At 42.8% G+C, this 17216-nt stretch overlaps 1 protein-coding gene across 1 annotated transcript in view; it reads right to left on the reverse strand.

The window, feature by feature from the left end:
• PTPRO (protein tyrosine phosphatase receptor type O) overlaps window positions 1-17216 on the reverse strand; it is a 228235-nt gene that overhangs the window by 58654 nt on the left and 152365 nt on the right. The window contains exons 4-9 of the mRNA XM_054167854.1: window positions 14758-14910; window positions 12659-13105; window positions 11097-11258; window positions 6889-7088; window positions 4062-4182; window positions 930-1123 (exon numbers count right to left, since the gene is read on the reverse strand). Of these exons, the coding sequence (XP_054023829.1) occupies window positions 930-1123; window positions 4062-4182; window positions 6889-7088; window positions 11097-11258; window positions 12659-13105; window positions 14758-14910 (1277 nt within the window). The remainder of the gene's footprint in view (window positions 1-929; window positions 1124-4061; window positions 4183-6888; window positions 7089-11096; window positions 11259-12658; window positions 13106-14757; window positions 14911-17216) is intronic.

Genomic DNA, 17216 nt, shown 5'->3' on the forward strand with positions numbered 1-17216 from the left:
CTTCTAGACACTAATCTCCACCTAGCAGAAATCCTGGCATAAAGTCTGTGTAGCTTCAGAAACGTGAGGGCTGTTTCCACAAGGACATCTCTGCAGCTAAGCCTCCCAGATGGCACACTGCAAGACTAGCCCACAAGCCCCAAATCCATATTATCAATATCTGTTATGTAGATAAGGCTTTGGACTACTCCCCTTGAGGAGGTGATGGAATTTGCAAAGCCTTGCATGACAAACTGAGCCACAAATTGAAGCTGCCTCAGAACTCGTTAAACACGCCCACTTGTTCTGACAAAGTGAGAGGCTCCTCTATCTCATCACTCTGCTTAAAATATAGCATGATTCAGCTGGCATTCCCTTCCTTTAGAAGAGAAAACACCTCTAGCACCTTGGCTACTTTATAGAATCATAGAATGGTCTGGGCCAGAAGGGACCTCCAAAGGTCATCCAGTCCAACCTCCCTGCAGTTAGCAGGGACATCCCCAACTACAACAGGCTGCCCAGGGCCTCATCAAGCATCACCTTGAATATCTCCTGGGAAGGAGCCTCAACCACCTCCCTGGGCAACCTGTTCCAGTGTTCCACTACCCTCATAGAAAAGAATTTGTTTCTCTGCTATGCCTGGACAAACATGCCAGGCTTAAAGGCATACATACATCTGCATGTGGGGAATCACACACAGGATCACAGGATGTCAGGGGTTGGAAGGGACCCAAAGAGATTGAGTCCAACCCCCCTGCCAGAGCTCAGGTCACAGAAGAACACATCCAGACAGGTCTTGAAAATCTCCAGAAAGGAGACTCCACAAACTCTCTGGGGAGCCTGTTCCAGTGGTCTGTGACCCCTACAGTAAAGGGAAGGCTGGGAAAATGTCACAAGGTGCCAGGGCACCACAGGCACGGGAAAGCGATAGTCAGTAATGGTCTCTTTACCACAGAGGCAGTTAAGGAGACGGTTGCTGCTATTTCGTAGTAGGTTGTCCACTCAGAGGTCATTGTTGCTGGGTTGAAGTAAAACATTTCTACCACATATTTTCTGAACACCCCAAGGAAAGGTCTGTTCCAGCTCAATACAACAGCAGTAGGTCCCAAAGGGTAAAGTGTCAAATCCTTTATTCCAGTGGGTACTGTAAAACAGAAACTGTGGTTAGTGACACTGTGTTATCAGTTACACTTCACGTGAAAACAATACCTTTCCTCACACAAGTCTTATCTATTTCTGGTTTGTTCCTGACTTTAAGAGCTTCTTTATCCCAAGCAGCTGAGCACCATTTTTTCAGCATTTGTTCTCAGTTTCATTATGTTGACTTCTTTCAGAAATGACTACAGGCTACTTGGGGTTGGCTGCTTAGCTCAAGAGGGCTTAGAAGGCTCCATTCTACTTTGCTCTTTAAGGGATATTTCAAGTTGCTCAAAACCAAAGGCATTAAAATCCATAACGCCTTGGAAAGTGAAGACTATATATACAAAAGCAACAGTTTTTATGTCTAGTCTTCCATCCCTGGGGAACCTAAAGGTTCTGCCATGTATTGCTATTCTTGCCTCACGGATGATGACACTGAGAAAGAGGAGTCAAGTGATTTGAAAAATATCACCTAAGGGTCAACTTCTGCAACCCTTACTTGCCTGGAAATCAATTATTCTTCATGACTCAACCAAGGCTACTTAAAGAAGTACTTTGCTAACATTTGCAAGGGTTACAGAGCCTGCATGTTGGGTCAGAGCCGGGACCAGCACCCAGATTACTTCAGCCTGTGTTAGCACACAGTTGCCTTTCCCTTCATAAATCATTTACCACATCTTTCCTTTCTTTCTCTAAAGTGTTAAGACTCATCCAGTGAAAGTGAGGATAAACATGGGGAGAACTGAATGATTTTTAAAGTGTATTTTATTTGTTTCTTCAGTTTCATTCCTCATTAACCACCACTGATAATGTCACAGAACAGTTTGGTTCACGCTTGTACTATTTTAATAACAAATTTAATATCCTCTTATGAAATGGAAACTCACCCAGCTGTTGGTTTACTGCATGAAAATAAACCCCCTTTATAATAAGCACACAAGATGTTTTGTTTAGTAGCTGGCTGCCATTTTGAGTTCAGAAAGAAACTTTTGATGGTTGTTAGGCCATGGAGAAAAGGGAAGGAAATGAAGGAAGTTAATTTAGCTTGTAAATACAGGATTTTACTCTCTCAAGTGGAATCCTCCTCAAACAGAATTTTGCTGATTTCTCAAGCAACTACAGTCAGAAAGAAAACCAAAAGCATTTGTAAAAACAGTCCAGGGACAGAGGTTTAAGTAATAAAGTACATCTATCTATCTATCTATCTATCTATCTATCTATCTATCTATCTATCGATCATAGTATCATAATATCAGTCAGGGTTGGAAGGGACCACAAGGATCATCTAGTTCCAACCCCCCTGCCATGTGCAGGGACACCCCACACTACAGCAGGCTGGCCAGAGCCTCATCCAGCCTGGTCTGAAACACCTCCAGGGATGGGGCCTCAACCACCTCCCTGGACAACCCATTCCAGGGCTTCACCACTCTCATGGTGAAGAACTTCCTCCTCACGTCCAGCCTGAATCTCCCCACCTCCAGCTTCATTCCATTCCCCCTAGTCCTATCACTACCTGAGATCCTCTCCCTCCCCAGCCTTCTTGTAGGCCCCCTTCAGATACTGGAAGGCCACAATGAGGTCACCTTGGAGCCTTCTCTTCTCTGGACTGAACAGCCCCAACTCTTTCAGTCTGTCCTCATAGGAGAGGTGCTCCAGCCCTCTGCTCATCCTCGTGGGCCTTCTCTGGACACCTTCCAGCACCTCCAGATCCCTGTTGTAATAGGGGCTCCAGAACTGGAGGCAGTACTCCAGGTGGGGTCTCACCAGAGCTGAGTATCTATCTATCTATCTATCTATCTATCTATCTATCTATCTATCTATCTATCTATCTATCTATTTACTTACTCTTTTTCCCTTTACTGTAATATATCATACTCTCATTTCACATTTTGATTCAGACCCAATTTCTGAGAATATATAAGGGGAGTGCCTAGAATGAAAAGGCTTTCATCATGGTCGTTGCTTTCATTTAAAGACTGAATTCTTAAGACGTTAACTTATTTTTTTCTCTGTCACTTTCCTTTCTCCATCACAGAGAGAAGCAGAACACTGAAAATCTCTAACTTTCTCCCAGAGGCAGGCTATTTGTCAAAAGGAGAAGCTGGGTGACTCAGGTTAAATATTTCTCTGCAAATGTAACTCCATACACTGAATCTCCTTCTTTTGCCCTTTCTCTTCCTAACACATTTTGTTCAAGTGGTAACCTTAACAAAATTAATGGTACTGAAACAAAAAAATGCTAAATTCTATCCAAAGGAGCCTGGTGGAACCCTGAGTTACAGGCATGGTGTCAGCTGCTCTACTTGTTGACCATAAAATGACATTCTTGAAAATGTTACTTTTGTTCTTAGATATTCTTATCTTCAAATCTCAAAGCTGGTGATGGGCACAAACTAGCTCTCCTTACTCTTAGCAACTGTGGCCTTCAGACTGGGCCACATGGCATCCTTCTTAAAGCACATTTGCAACAAACCTTTTGACAGGAGTCTGGCACACTTCACAAGGCAGTGAGAAATAATTACCTCTAGGAAGTGCCTACATCTCTCCATGCACCACAGACCACCTGCACCTCAGGCTGGCTCCACCTAAGAGAGGTGATCCCCACCCTAAATGATATAGACCATGAATACTGCTAGGGACAATCATGTATTTTGGTCTCCAAGGGTGAAGACTGTTCTTTCCACAAGGCACTCTGTGTGAATCTTGGCTATAAGTGCTCTCTATGGTTTGAGAATAGCTTAACATTTAAACGTGGAGTATTTTCCTCACCTCAGGATTGGGCTAGACAGTACAAGAAATATATTCTCACTGGGTGTTCATTGCATTTGAAATAACTAAAATGACCATTTGGTAGTCCTTGGTGGGCACTAGGGCCTAATGACTGTACCACACATATTTAAAACCAAACCAAACCCATCTCAAAGAAGAGGTGCAGAGGTTACCAATGGAAAATGTGACAGGATCAGAAGGGGGTCCAACCAATGGTCCTTTCCGTAAGTAAACCACAACTTGGTACTGGGCACCAGGAACGAGATTTTCAATGAGGCTGCTGCTTGAATTCACCTAATAGGAGAAGGACACATCAGATATGAAGTGTTGGTTAATTAAGAGAATATTGAGGCTGTACATGAACTACTCCAGTTACAAAAGGCATGATTCTGAACACGCTGGCATCATTGGCTAAAGCATCTTTCATTCATCCCCAAATGCCAAACCTGTGGAAGTGGTCAGAACTAACCTGATGAATGATCTGACACGGAGCATCACTCTTGCCTTGCTGTGTAAGGTCAGCTGTCACACTGCAAACCCACTCTTTCCTGCTATCAAAGTTTACTGAAATAGTCAGGCTATATTATTCATATTCAGGCTGGATTATTTGGCCTGTGTGTTTTCAGTAAAAGCCTGAGGCTTTTCATCAGCCATCTGATTAATCTGCAGCTATGTGAGCTGAAGGCAGTGTTATGGGAAAGCTCTCTTCTGAATGCACCTGAAAAGTAACTGCATGGTGAAATCAGAGAGGAATTACTCTCTTTGACCCCCCTTGCACAGCACTACGAAACGTCAGGGACAGTGTAATTTTTCTTTTCAGCTTGAAACATCACCATTACAATTTCTGCTGTGCCACGCCAGTTTTCAGTCAGAGCTGGAGGCTGAGTGCCTGACAAATGACCCCTGGTCTGATACAATATGAGAAGCCTTAACTCCCCAAAAGCCAGTGAACAGCAAATGTGTAGAGCAGCTTTAAGGAAAGGATCTCATGTGCCCATTCTAGAACTGCAGGCTGGTGTTTCCTACTGGTATTTCCTTCACGACTCTTCCAAAGTCTGGCTACAGCTACTTGTGCACTGATGGTTTAACATAATGCACTTGAATATATCAGTGCCAGCACAGATCTAGTGAGGAACAGAGTTTGACTTTAACAGCTGCTTTGGAGAATAGAATAGAATAGAATAGAATAGAATAGAATAGAATAGAATAGAATAGAATAGGATAGAATAGAATAGAATAGAATAGAATAGAATAGAATAGAATAGAATAGAATAGAATAGAATAGAATAGACCAGGCTGGAAGAGACCTTCAAGATCATTGTGTCCAACCTATCACCCAACACCATCTAATCAACTAAACCATGGCACCAAGCACCCCATCCAAACACTTTTAAGTCATAGAATCATAGAATGGTCTGGGTTGGAAAGGACCTCCACAGGTCATCTAGTCCAACCCCTTCTGCAGTAAGCCAGGGCATCCTCATCTAGATCAGGCTGCCCAGAGCCCTGACAAGCCTAAATCATGCACAACATTAGAACTGAATCCAACTTTGAACTGAATTTTCCCCTTTTCAGCTCTCAAGGAGATTCAGACCACCAGCCATTACTAATTCTAGGTACAATAAGCTGAACAAAATTGATTAGAGGTGGTACAAATATCTGTAGCAACAGAAAGAAATTGTATTTGGGCCTTTCTACCTACTAGCCACAAATGTGTATTTACTTTTACTGATACTTATTTCTGAGTTTGCAGATGAATCCTGTAATATTTACTTTAATTAGGCATGTATGTGCCTGTGATCTGTGGTTTATAATCACCTGCTGTATTGTTTGGCTTCCTGATTAAATTACTGCACTTTTAATAAATAGAAGGACACTAACTGAACAAGGTTACAAACTGGCTCTGAAAAACAGTGGTCAAATGGTCATGGAAAGACACTTCTACATGTGCAAGCTCACAGCCATTCTGGAATAAAATCAAAATATTTTGATTAAGATTCATTGTAAAATGAATCTCTAATAAATAACTTGCAGGGCTGATCACAACATTGGAGATAGAGATTTACTAGGAGATTTAGCAATCTCCTTCCACTCCCATGGGGTGAGTTGAAGGTGCATAGGGCAGCACTGCAGTCCTTTGCATACTCCTCCATCACACACATTTAGAGACCCAGGCAGAAGTTGTGTCACTGCTCAAAAAAATGAGCTCATCAGAATCTTGGTAAGGTAACTGAGATATGGGCTAAAAACTCTTTCTAATTGAAACCATATTCCACTGGTTTGTCCCAGCCACAGGATATGACATGGATTTACATTTACTAAGGGTTTCAAGTAAAATAAAACAACCATATTTGAGGGTTGGACTTGATGAGCTTCATAGGTCCCTTCCAACCCCTAACATCATATGATATTTAAGGGTTTGGGATTCTTGATCATTATAAAGATGTCCCATAAGGCAGCCCTAAAGAATTGTTGTCGATCCAAATCCCAGGTGGTCTGAATTACTATTTACTTCCCACTGTTGACATCTGTGCTCTATGGATGAAAAGGAAAGCTGACTACTGATGCCTCTAAACTTCCAGAAATTTAGTCAGGTTCTATATTCATATGCAGGATATCTAGGAAAGAATTTATGATAGTTTGGTGGCAATCATGCATGTGAGCACTTTGCTTAATACAAGTGGATTACATCATATGGCTAAGTGTAATTACAACATGGCAGCGTTTTGCTTGCTGCCAGAAAAATGCCTCAAAGGGTACAACATAACTCAAGTTAGAATGAAGGATTTGCCACAGTTGGTCCAACAGACATACAATTTTAACACTGCTCTGGTTTACTACACACTTTAGTTCCCCAGTGCTGTGCTCTCCTCTGCTGTGTATCAGCTGTCTTCCTTTAGATTGCAGAAAGGAGAGCCTACTGAGCCCTGAGCCCAACAGGGCCACGACAGTCCCAAACAGCAGGGTGTATGTAAAACAGCTCCAGCTCCTACCCCTTACCTCTGTGCAGTAGTGCTTTTCAAGCCTTTGGCTTTCCTTTTGCTTTTGACAGGTCAGAGAGACCACAGACACGATGGTGCTGTTCCCACCACTCTCTTGTGATGCTGTCCAGGATGTCAGGGCAGTAGTGGAGCTCAGCACTGTCACGGTCACATGCTGGGGCTTTTCAGTGAGCTCTTCTATCCATTCTCCTGTGGGGCCTGAGACATGTCCCAAAAACACATGTAAGCAAGCCACTCTTGGTATGTATGCTAAAACACCCTTCTTTCACAGAATTGTTTACTACTAGTGAAAGAAGCTGGACTGACAATTGCCCATCTCCACAGGCAGTGAAGATGATGGCCCCTGGGAATAAGCCTGTGGTTTGTGCCGTTTCACCTGATGATGAAACATCAATGTTTGAAAATTCAGAAGGCAGCATTCTCTGTTGCTTACCAGAGCCATCCCCCAGCAGTACCAGACTTCCCCTAAAGCAATGTTTAAAAGCAGTGATATTCAATACTGTACAAATCATTGACAAACCATTAAATGAGAAGCACACAAAACTTTTGGCCTCTGCACATGCTAACAGAATCACAGAATCACAGGGTATTAAGGGTTGGAATTGACCTCAAAAGCTCATCCAGTCCAACCCCCTTGTCAGAGCAGGATCACCTAGATCACACATGAATTTATCCAGGCAGGTTTTGAATATCTCCAGAGAGGGAGATGCCACAACCCCCCTGGGCAGCCTGTTCCAGTATTCTGTCTCACTCACAGGGAAAAAAATTTCCTCATGTTTTCCATGGAACGTTCTATGCTTCCACCCATTGCCCATTGTCTCTGCTGAGCCTGGCTCCATCCTCTTGGCATTCACCCTGCACATCTTTATAAACATGAATGAGGTCTGTGACAGTTTAGGCTGTGCCTTTAAGAAAAGGATAGCTGCAGAATTCTCTAGCTGAATGTTTGGGTGTAAAAAGGAAAACAAAGATTAATTCTAAAGGAATTTCACTGGTCAGATGTGAGATGTACCATAGTAAATACCTCTCACATTCTTTTCTCTCACTCACTCCAGCTTCAGTCTTTCATTTCTTGGCCAGAATGCATGCTGCTGATCCTGAGCTGAAATGGATAAGATAAGGAGCTAACTTTCTTAACAACTGCTTTGAGCTTAACTGGAATTCTCCTAACATTCTTTTTCTACTCTTCTCTATTTTGTCTAATTAACTGGCGGGGAAAGGGAAGGGGGAGAGAGGTTGGAGGGAACCCGAGGTGGGATCCTCCTATGAGGAGGATTTCTGTTTGTTCCTTTTCTGGGAATTCTTGTATGATATTGTAAATACTGTATATTTTGTATGTATTCATTGCATTTCATTATTGCTTGTGAAATACAGCCTTTCATTCACTTCTCTGACTGTGCCTCACCGAGTTTTTGTGGGTGCAGGTGGATCAAACCACTACACCACTACAAGGTCAGCCCTCAGGCTCCTCTCCAAGCTGAAGAGCCCTCAGCTCCCTCAGTCTCTCCTCATAAGGAAGATGTTCCACTCCCTTCATAATTTTGTGGCTTTGTGCTGGACTCTTTCAAGCAGTCCCTGAGGTCCTTCTTGAACTTCTTGAGGAGCCCAGAACTGGACACAATATTCCAGATGTGGCCTCACCAGGGCAGAGTAGAGGGGGAGGAGAACCTCTCTTGACCTACTAACCACAGCCCCTCTAATCCACTCTGGAATAGCACTGGCCTTCTTGGCCACTAGAGCACATTGCTGGCTCATGGTCAACCTTCCATCCACTAGGGCTCCTAGGTCCTTTTCCGCTTCACTGCTCTCCCATGCATACTCCAAATGTACTACAGCCTTGAAGCATGAAAATTGAGTTCACAGAGGTTACCACACTGAAGGATCTCATTCTCTGTCATGCTTTTTGAAGCATTTTTTTGGTAGAGAACTCAGCTCTAAATGTAGATAAAATAAGCACTTGAAAAATAACTCCAGTTAGATTTGGTAAAAAAGTTGGTATTTAATGAAAAATCATCATTTTTTTCCTGTCACATTTAAGTGACACTTGTGACAGCTCTTTGCTTGACATCCCTTGCTGGTACTTTACATTTAATGAGAAAATGAAAGAAACCCCAGAGCAAGAATTTGGGGTAAGCTTAGCCTATATGTTTGTCATTCCATACTGTTATCTGGGTGCAAGAGAAATGTTGTGTAACACAGGCCACTAACTTGACAGGAAGATTCACTGACTGAGCACTACAAGGATAAGATAAAGCTGAAGCTATGAGCAAAATTTATTCATGGCAGCAGACCTACACCTACTCAGGTGAAAAAGGAAATCTGATCATTAGATTAGTCTCTGGAGCCAGTGGATATGTTTGTAGCTCTTACTATTCAGAAACTGTTTCAGCATTGGCATTAAGGGAACTGAATTACCCCATGTCATGGCCCCAAGTTGTAGTCCCCACACAAAAAGCCTGTTCAGATAAATCATAGAATCATAGAATGGTTTGGGTTGGAAGGGACCTCCAAAGGTCATCTAGTCCAACCCCTCTGCAGTCATCATGGACATCCTGCACTAGATCAGGTTGCTCACAGCCTTGTTGAGCCTCAACTACCTCCCTGGGCAACCTGCTACTGTTTGAAGGGGGCACTTCAGTCTAGTCCCTGACTGCAAAGACTGAAAGTAAACTAAATTATCATTGGATGTAAAAGGAAAATAAGGATAAGGTCTATTATAATTAATTGGATTGCTAATGTGGATATGGAGTAGAGGCATAAACAGTTCTGTTTGCTTTTTTCTTCTTCTGTTGCTTCTGCTTGCAGCTTCTCCCTCTCTCTTCTGTGGCCTTGCCAGGGTATCTCTGGTTTGACTGCGCCATGAGGTAATGGAAAGGAGAGAGGTAGTAGGGGAGAAGGAGAACAGGTCCCCTGGATCCATCCAGGGGGGCTGAGAAGTTTTTGTGCTGTTTATAAATTGTAAAAAAACCCACAAACATATTGTACATCTAGTGTATATTTTGTCCATACTCATTGCATTTCAGATTTCTAGGTTTTAGTTTGCTTGTAAATAGAGTTTCATTTGTTTCCACCCCAAACTCAGCTAGACTGGCAATTTTATTTTGGGGGCATTTTTCTCTAAATTATTTGGGGGGAGGTAATTTCAATCCATCACATACTGTGTCTTTCACCTATAAAAGTATTAAAACCATAAGAGTGTTAGTGGAATTCTGTTATGGACAGCTAAGATGATGATGAAGCTAAGGCTAAATAATTAGCATTTGCAAATGTTATGAGCTTCTAAGACACATTTTTAATTAGTAATATACTCAGGTACTTGAGTACATTACCTTTTAATATGAATAGTTCTGCTAGCCTTAGCTATTGTGTCTTGTTGCAGCATTCATGGTTTGGGGGAGGCACTATCCTTCCCCATGTAAAATTGTGTAGTGCTGCAAGTATTCCCTCATTCTCATGGTATGGGCATTCTGTAGGCTATATCTATTTCCTTCTGTAGAAAAAGGTACAAAGGTGATCACAGCCATCAGAAGGATAATAACCTGAATTCACCAATCCCTGTCTCACTTGCTGATCTAATTGTCAGCCCTGATATTAGTTTATGTGGTAGTGTGTTATTACTGTGCCTTTTACTAAATCTTCAGTTAAAAACCCCTGGGAGTCTACAGGGAAATAATAAATTGCTTTTTCTCTTCTGAATTTAACAGGCTGGCCTATTAAATCTACTGTAATTTGCCCCATGTCCTCTCAGAGACCATGTAATTTCAGAGTTCAGAGTCTAATTGTGCAGTTCCCACACTCTCAGCCTGAGATATGCTTCACACCTAACCTGGTACATACAGTCTCCAGTAATAAGGAAGCTGAGTATTTTAAAAGAATCTCTATAACCACCAATTTAACTCTTGGAATTAAATCCTCTCTTTGAAAGACACAAGGGGGTGAGCCTGTTTCAGTGAGCTACTTCAGAACACTGGGCAATGACTCTATCAAATACACCACCTGCTTTCAGTCCTTAGCTCTGCCAAGATGGAACAATGGAGGCCCATCTGGGCAGGATGTAATATATAACATATTTCCTTCTCTAGCACAAGCAATTGCAGAAGACCAGACTCATCTAATCCTGCACAGATGCCATAGTTGCCACAGTGGTCAATCTCTACATTATCTTGGTCTGGGAGAAAAAAAAGAGAGATTTGTTGACATACTTACTGATGTAAAAGCTAAGTGTTTTGGCTGATTGACTTCCCCGAACTTCACAAGAGCCAGAGGAGCTAAATGTTGTTACAGACAGCTTATATTTTCCTGGTTCTTTCAGTTCAGCAACAAACTTGTGAGTGTCTTCACTTACTGTCAGAAATTCTGTGGAGTTCTCTAAATTAGGGAGGGGGGGAAAGACAACAACAATTTGTGGATTAATTGAAATGTGAAAGGCTGCAGCCACTTTGAAAACAATTTATGAAAGACATGCTAATGCACTTCCTGATGTGGCATTAATAAAAGTCTCCCAAAGGACTGGATTTAATTTCTTGCCATCAGTGCAAGAATAATTAATGACCAAGGTGGCAGTATAGGTGTAGGTGGACAATAACCCCAGGCCAAACTTTCATTCTGTGGAAGGGAGGACAAACCAGCATTGCCAAGACAGTCCAAGTGACTGGCACAGAAGAAAAGGATTTTTTTCCATCTATTGCATTCCTTTTCTGCAAATAAGAAAAGCATTTGCCCTCCGTGTGGGAAGGCTTATGAAAATTGCTTGTCAGGAAATAGAACTAATTTGGACAAAACAGACTTTACAATAGAAAATCTTTAAGCATTATGGAGATTTCCTTGTAGTGCTATCATTTCAAAAATCACAGAATGTTAGGGGCTGGAAGGGACCTTGAAAGCTCATCCAGTCCAACCCGCCTGCCAGAACAGGATCACCTAAAGCACATCACACAGGAACACATCCAGGTGGCTTTTGAATATCTCCAGAGAGGGAGACTCTACAACCCCCCTGTGAAGCCTGTTCCAGCGTTCTGTCACCCTCACAGGGAAAAAATTCTTCCTCATGTTTCCATGGAACTTCCTATGCCTCAACTTCCACTCATTGCCCCTTGTGCTGTCATTGGGCATCACCCAGCAGAGCCTGGCTCCATCCTCTCGGCACTCACCCTGCACATCTTTACAAATATGAATGAGGTCAGCCTTCAGTCTCCTCCTCTCCAAACTAAAGAGCCCTCAGCTCCCTCAGTCTCTTCTCATAAGGAAGATGTTTTACTCCATCATTTTTGTGGCTCTCCATTCTCTATCACAGCTTCCTTTTGGCCTAAGGAATATGTTTGGTACCTTTCCTCTGAGACAGCTGTTAATGTGAGTCTAGACTATCTTTTCTCTGTGCCCTGTCCAGCTGAGGTTCCCCCAAGAGCCTCTCCAAGGCAGAAAATACACACAGTACAATGTACATCCTTTGTCTCAAATTTCTATCAACTCTTTTCTCCTTTCTCCAATACCAGAATGGATTTATAAGTGAAGAGTAAACAATGCAGCAATATGAACAACAGTATAAATCTCGTGTAATGACAAAGAATTGCAGACTGCAATTTGCCTCTCCTCCCTTCCTTTTATGACATCCAGCCAGAACTGGATGCTATTCAATGCAAGAAACTTCCCAAGAAATACAGGAGATCTAACCAAGCCCTCTGAAGCACAGTGCTAGCTGGTAAAGGAGGCAGTCCACCAATGGTACTACCAAGAAGAGGTATGAAAAGGGTATAAGCACTCTGTTTTACCTTCCCTTTCAATATTGATATGGAAACCATCGAAAGCAGTTGGTGGCTTTGGTGGTAACCAGGTCAGCACCATTTGTACAGGAAGGAAAGTAGGGGGCTCTGGTGTGAGTTTTTCAGATGTGTTGGCATCTTTGGCTTCGTAATCCCTCAAAACTGCATTGACAAACTCCTCTTCACCCTCTGATGACTCAGCTTCGCTTGGCCACCAGTATGGCTGTGGTGTGGTTTCATACTCGGTGTTGTTATAGCGGTACTCCTGCCAGGCTGCAGTTGTGTTCCCTGCGGGAGTTTCAGGTGGGTTCTCAGAAATATGGCCAAGTTTTTCTTTCCTTATGATTTCTTGTGGACCCATGAATGATTCTTCTGCAAAATTCCCACTGTGCTCTTCCCAGTTGTTTCTGTTGATTGGTACAATCTGAACAGAAATGTTTCGAGGTGGGTAAGGAACTAGAAGAAAAGCAAGGGTTAGTCTTTTAACAGGTTCCCCAGAGAAGGACTGTTTGCAGAAAACCAATGCATTTAGGGGCATTTTGAAATAGCTTATTGAGATTCTCCTTTCACTAGCATATCCTCACTAGCAGAAGTGATTCTAGAAGGATCACAATGGGCATGAATTCACAGAAGAATCACAATTCAAGAATACCAGGGGAAAAAAAAGATTAGAAGTGAAGTCACAATAAATCAGACCCCAGTGCCTTTACAGCAGCAATGCTACTCAAATGTGAGTTTGTAAGAGTGGATCTTAATTTATTTCATTGCATCTTCCAGAAAAATTTTTATCATTGAAAAAAAACCCCAAAACCCAACCAAGCAAACACAAAACCCCAACCCCAAAACCTTCTGCAGCAATGAATTGAAAAACAAGTCAAAAATAATGTATGGCACAGGCCAGATTTTAAAAGGTATGACCTTCACGTTGCTGTAGGGCTTTTCATATGCTTTTAGCAGCCACCTTTTCACAAGCACTAAACATCAGTTTAAATTTTAATAGTTGTGAAAGCTTGGTCTTAAGATATAGGTCTCCAGAAGACAAGATTCTGGCACGCAAAGAAGTTATTTCAACTTATGCCAGGAAGAGAACACACAGCATTTTGTCTGCCTCACTGTATCTCCTTGTCTGTCTGCCCTTACACAGGACAAGCACAAGCAGCCTCTGCAGACAGTTTTGATTGGCACCTTTTAAGCCAGCAACTTTACAACACACTAATGTATTTAGCTCCCCTGTCCCAGCCATGGCCTCTTTAGCCATGGCCACTAATACAAACTTAGCCACTAAAATCTTGTTTCAGGTTGTGTAAAGAATGAGTGATGGGCAGGCAGCAGGAAAGAAAAGTTGGACCTCTTTGGTCACATTCTTATGGTTCAGTGTCTCAATACATTTAGAGTCCTCAGGACAGAGTTCAGCTGGCATCAGTTGGTTTTGCTCTGTTCGAGGCAATGGACCAAGATTAGTGTATTCATCTGAAGATTTGGCCTTTTGCTTTTACCACTGGTTCATTTCACTTTGAACCTTGGAAAACATCTGTGGTCCAGCAGATTAACAGAAAAGTTCTGGGCATCGTCCCAGGACCAAATTAAATTAGTTCTGGACCCTGAAAAACCCCTGCAATTTTCAGGAAATTAAAAGTTCATGCTTCAGGGCATAAACTGGCCATCAAGTGGGGAGACTATGACATTCTCCTCCGTGACAGAAGGCTGCACAATGAGGAAGGCCTTCCCCAACAGTTTAGCTATGATTCACTGCACAAGGAGACAGACCAATATAGAGAGATCAATAGTATGCTCAGTGCAGCTATTGATGTGCCTCAAAAATGAATTCCTAGCACAAGGCCTAGCATTTCCCAAGCAAAGCAGAATTTCTTTCCCAAGAAGCAGGTTTTATAGCAAAATCACTCACGCCAATTCCTCTCTCCACTGCACTGCACACATAAACCTAAGTACTAGCCACAGCATCCTCCTCCCATGCTCCCGGCCAGGAGTGGCTCTCAGGACGGCTCCCACACATCCCCTCTTCTCTGTGGGAGCAATCCCCTCCCCGTGGTAGAAATGAAGGTAGCCACACAGACTTGGAACAAATGGTATGGAATCGTTTTCTTCACCTGTTCTGTGCTGCTTGGGCTCATGCTGGACCCCACTGTATTCCACCAGCGTGCTTTTGTTGAAGGTTGCTTCTGACACCAACTGAAAAGTGATGTTGCTGTAGCATATGCCTGGTAGCCAGTGATTGAAAACTGTTTTACCTTTAAAGAAATCTGCAGAAGGTTTAAAACAAAACAAAACAAAACAAAACAAAACAACAAAACAAAACAAAACAAAAAACCATCAAAAAGGGAAGAAGAAAGAAAAAAAATAATAAAAGAGGCAAAAAAGGCACCAAACATTCACTTTCTGGTAATGCAACTGCAGATGCTAACCTGGCAGTGTTTCAGCTCTTTGAACATTGCTCAGCCTGCTCTAAGATCTGCAATTCTATCATTCAGTTTGCTAACATTTTTCCTGGCTGCCAAAGCCACTTTGGTACCAAAAAAAAGTAAAGAAGGAAGTTCAACATCCATGAACTGGTTCACAGGAAAACCAGAAAGGGAACTGAAACTGGCAACCTGTTCCACACGACGCTGTATGTATCTCAAAGAGCCTCTGACAGTTTCTGCAGAGCTTTAATTGTGCACAGAAAAGCTTCCTTGGTCTTTTGCTGACTGAGGCACAATGTTCAGAGTAGCTGCTCAAAGGGCCATCCACCATGCAGCTGAGTACCAGCCATGGTACTGAGAGCTGAGCTTGCATCCATCATCAGTACATGTGCAGGATGAAGAGGAGTTGTTTAGGGCTATTTGGCTAGGGGAAGGAGTGTGCAAGCTGGTTAGTGACTCTCTTAATTCAGGCTGACTTTTTTACTTAGCAGCAGCTGCAGCATTACAGCCCCTGGAAATACCTATTAGCTGTAGAAGAAAAAAATTACTGCTTGGTATGTCTTTTGCTTTCTAGAAGGAGGTCACCTATATTTTGTGCTTTGGTCCAGAATCACGCTCCCTAACTTTTGGCACTTGTCAGCATTGAAAATGTGATTTCTAACCCCACTCTGTTTTGAAGTGAAAAGACTCAAAATTTCCCGACCCCCTTCTGGAGGTTCCTATCTCCCTCTGCTGACCATAGAGAGAGCTAACAGCAGCCAGCCCGACTGGAGGAGCCTGAGCTCAGTATTTAAAAGTCAATCCAGCACCTGCTGGACTGCTCAAAGGCATTTTGCTGCCACTATGGAACATTAAATCACTGGGGTTTAAGGTTCTGCAGAGTATGGAGGTACCTTTCTCACCTCTTAGGATGCTTTCCATCTGAGACATGCTATGCTTAAGCTATACTGCAGGGCAAAAGTTATCAACAAGAACAAAAGAAAGTGTAATTTGCTCTTATTAGACTCTTAAGATGGTTAGACTGGTTGCTTAAATTGCTTAGACTGCCTAGATCATTAGACTGATTGCTCTTGTTCAGATTATTTTAAGATTGAAGTCTATGATATGCAGCAGGGTTCTTTAGCTCAGGGACAGTACTGAATGCCACAGTAAGATACAGTACTATACAATAAAGTACTGTTAGCACTGTGTCACTCTGTGGTTATACAAAACTACCAGGTTTAAATCCTGCACCAGGAATCAGGTATCCTGAAAGGGTTTCCCAGCTCTGGGGCATCCCAAAGCTCTCCTATCAGCTATTCACCAAAGAGGAAATCTTGGCTAGACGGAAGAGGCTGGGAACTACTTTTAACACTTTCAGCTGGCACAGAATGTCTTCCAGGGATCTCAACAAGTATATCTGGGAAGTAGAAACATATCTCTGGCCTTCCTACTAGGTTTTGGATCCCCCTCCCCCCCCCCCCCCCCCCCCCTTCCTAATTTTCTTTTGTATTTGATTGTGCAGCAGCAGGGAAAGTTTTTTGCATTTTAGTGCACATGCTTATTTGGAAGCAGCAGAAATTGGGGCAGTGTGATGGGTTACACCCATCCTGAAAGCAGGGTGGGGGAGGGTTTGTGAGAGCTTTGCCCTCCCTGGAGGGGGTTTTCCCCCAGGGAAACTGAGTTAGTCTGTTCCATTCCCCCTCCCTGTCCAGCAAGCCTATAAAAAGGAAGACACTGCAGCCATTAGCTCTCTTTTTGGCTCCTGCCTTGCCTGGATGAGAGGACTGCTTCTCTGCCATGTGATCGGGCCTGGTCCTCCTCCCTGCTACATCCATGCCTCATCAAAGGACTCCAAAGGACTGTTTTTGTATACATATTTTTCCATATATATATGTGTGTGTGTGTGTGTGTTGTTTAAAGAAAATTTTTACCTCTCTACTTCCAAACCAACTCCAAATTATTTCTCGGTAGATTTGCTCCTTCCCCTTTTTTTGTTTCCTCTTGATCGGGAAAGAGCAGGGGGGAGCAGGGGAGGGATTCTCAGCCTTGCCCCCACCTGAGCTCTTAAATCCCAGTTAAGGCTCAAACCACCACAGGCAGCCATTCCCAGTTTGATTCAGAAAATTAAAAGAAAAATGATAAAAGACATCCAGACCATCCAGTCT

The sequence above is a fragment of the Dryobates pubescens genome, chromosome 15 (genome assembly GCF_014839835.1).
Source record: "Dryobates pubescens isolate bDryPub1 chromosome 15, bDryPub1.pri, whole genome shotgun sequence".
NCBI classification, from domain to species: Eukaryota; Metazoa; Chordata; class Aves; order Piciformes; family Picidae; genus Dryobates; species Dryobates pubescens.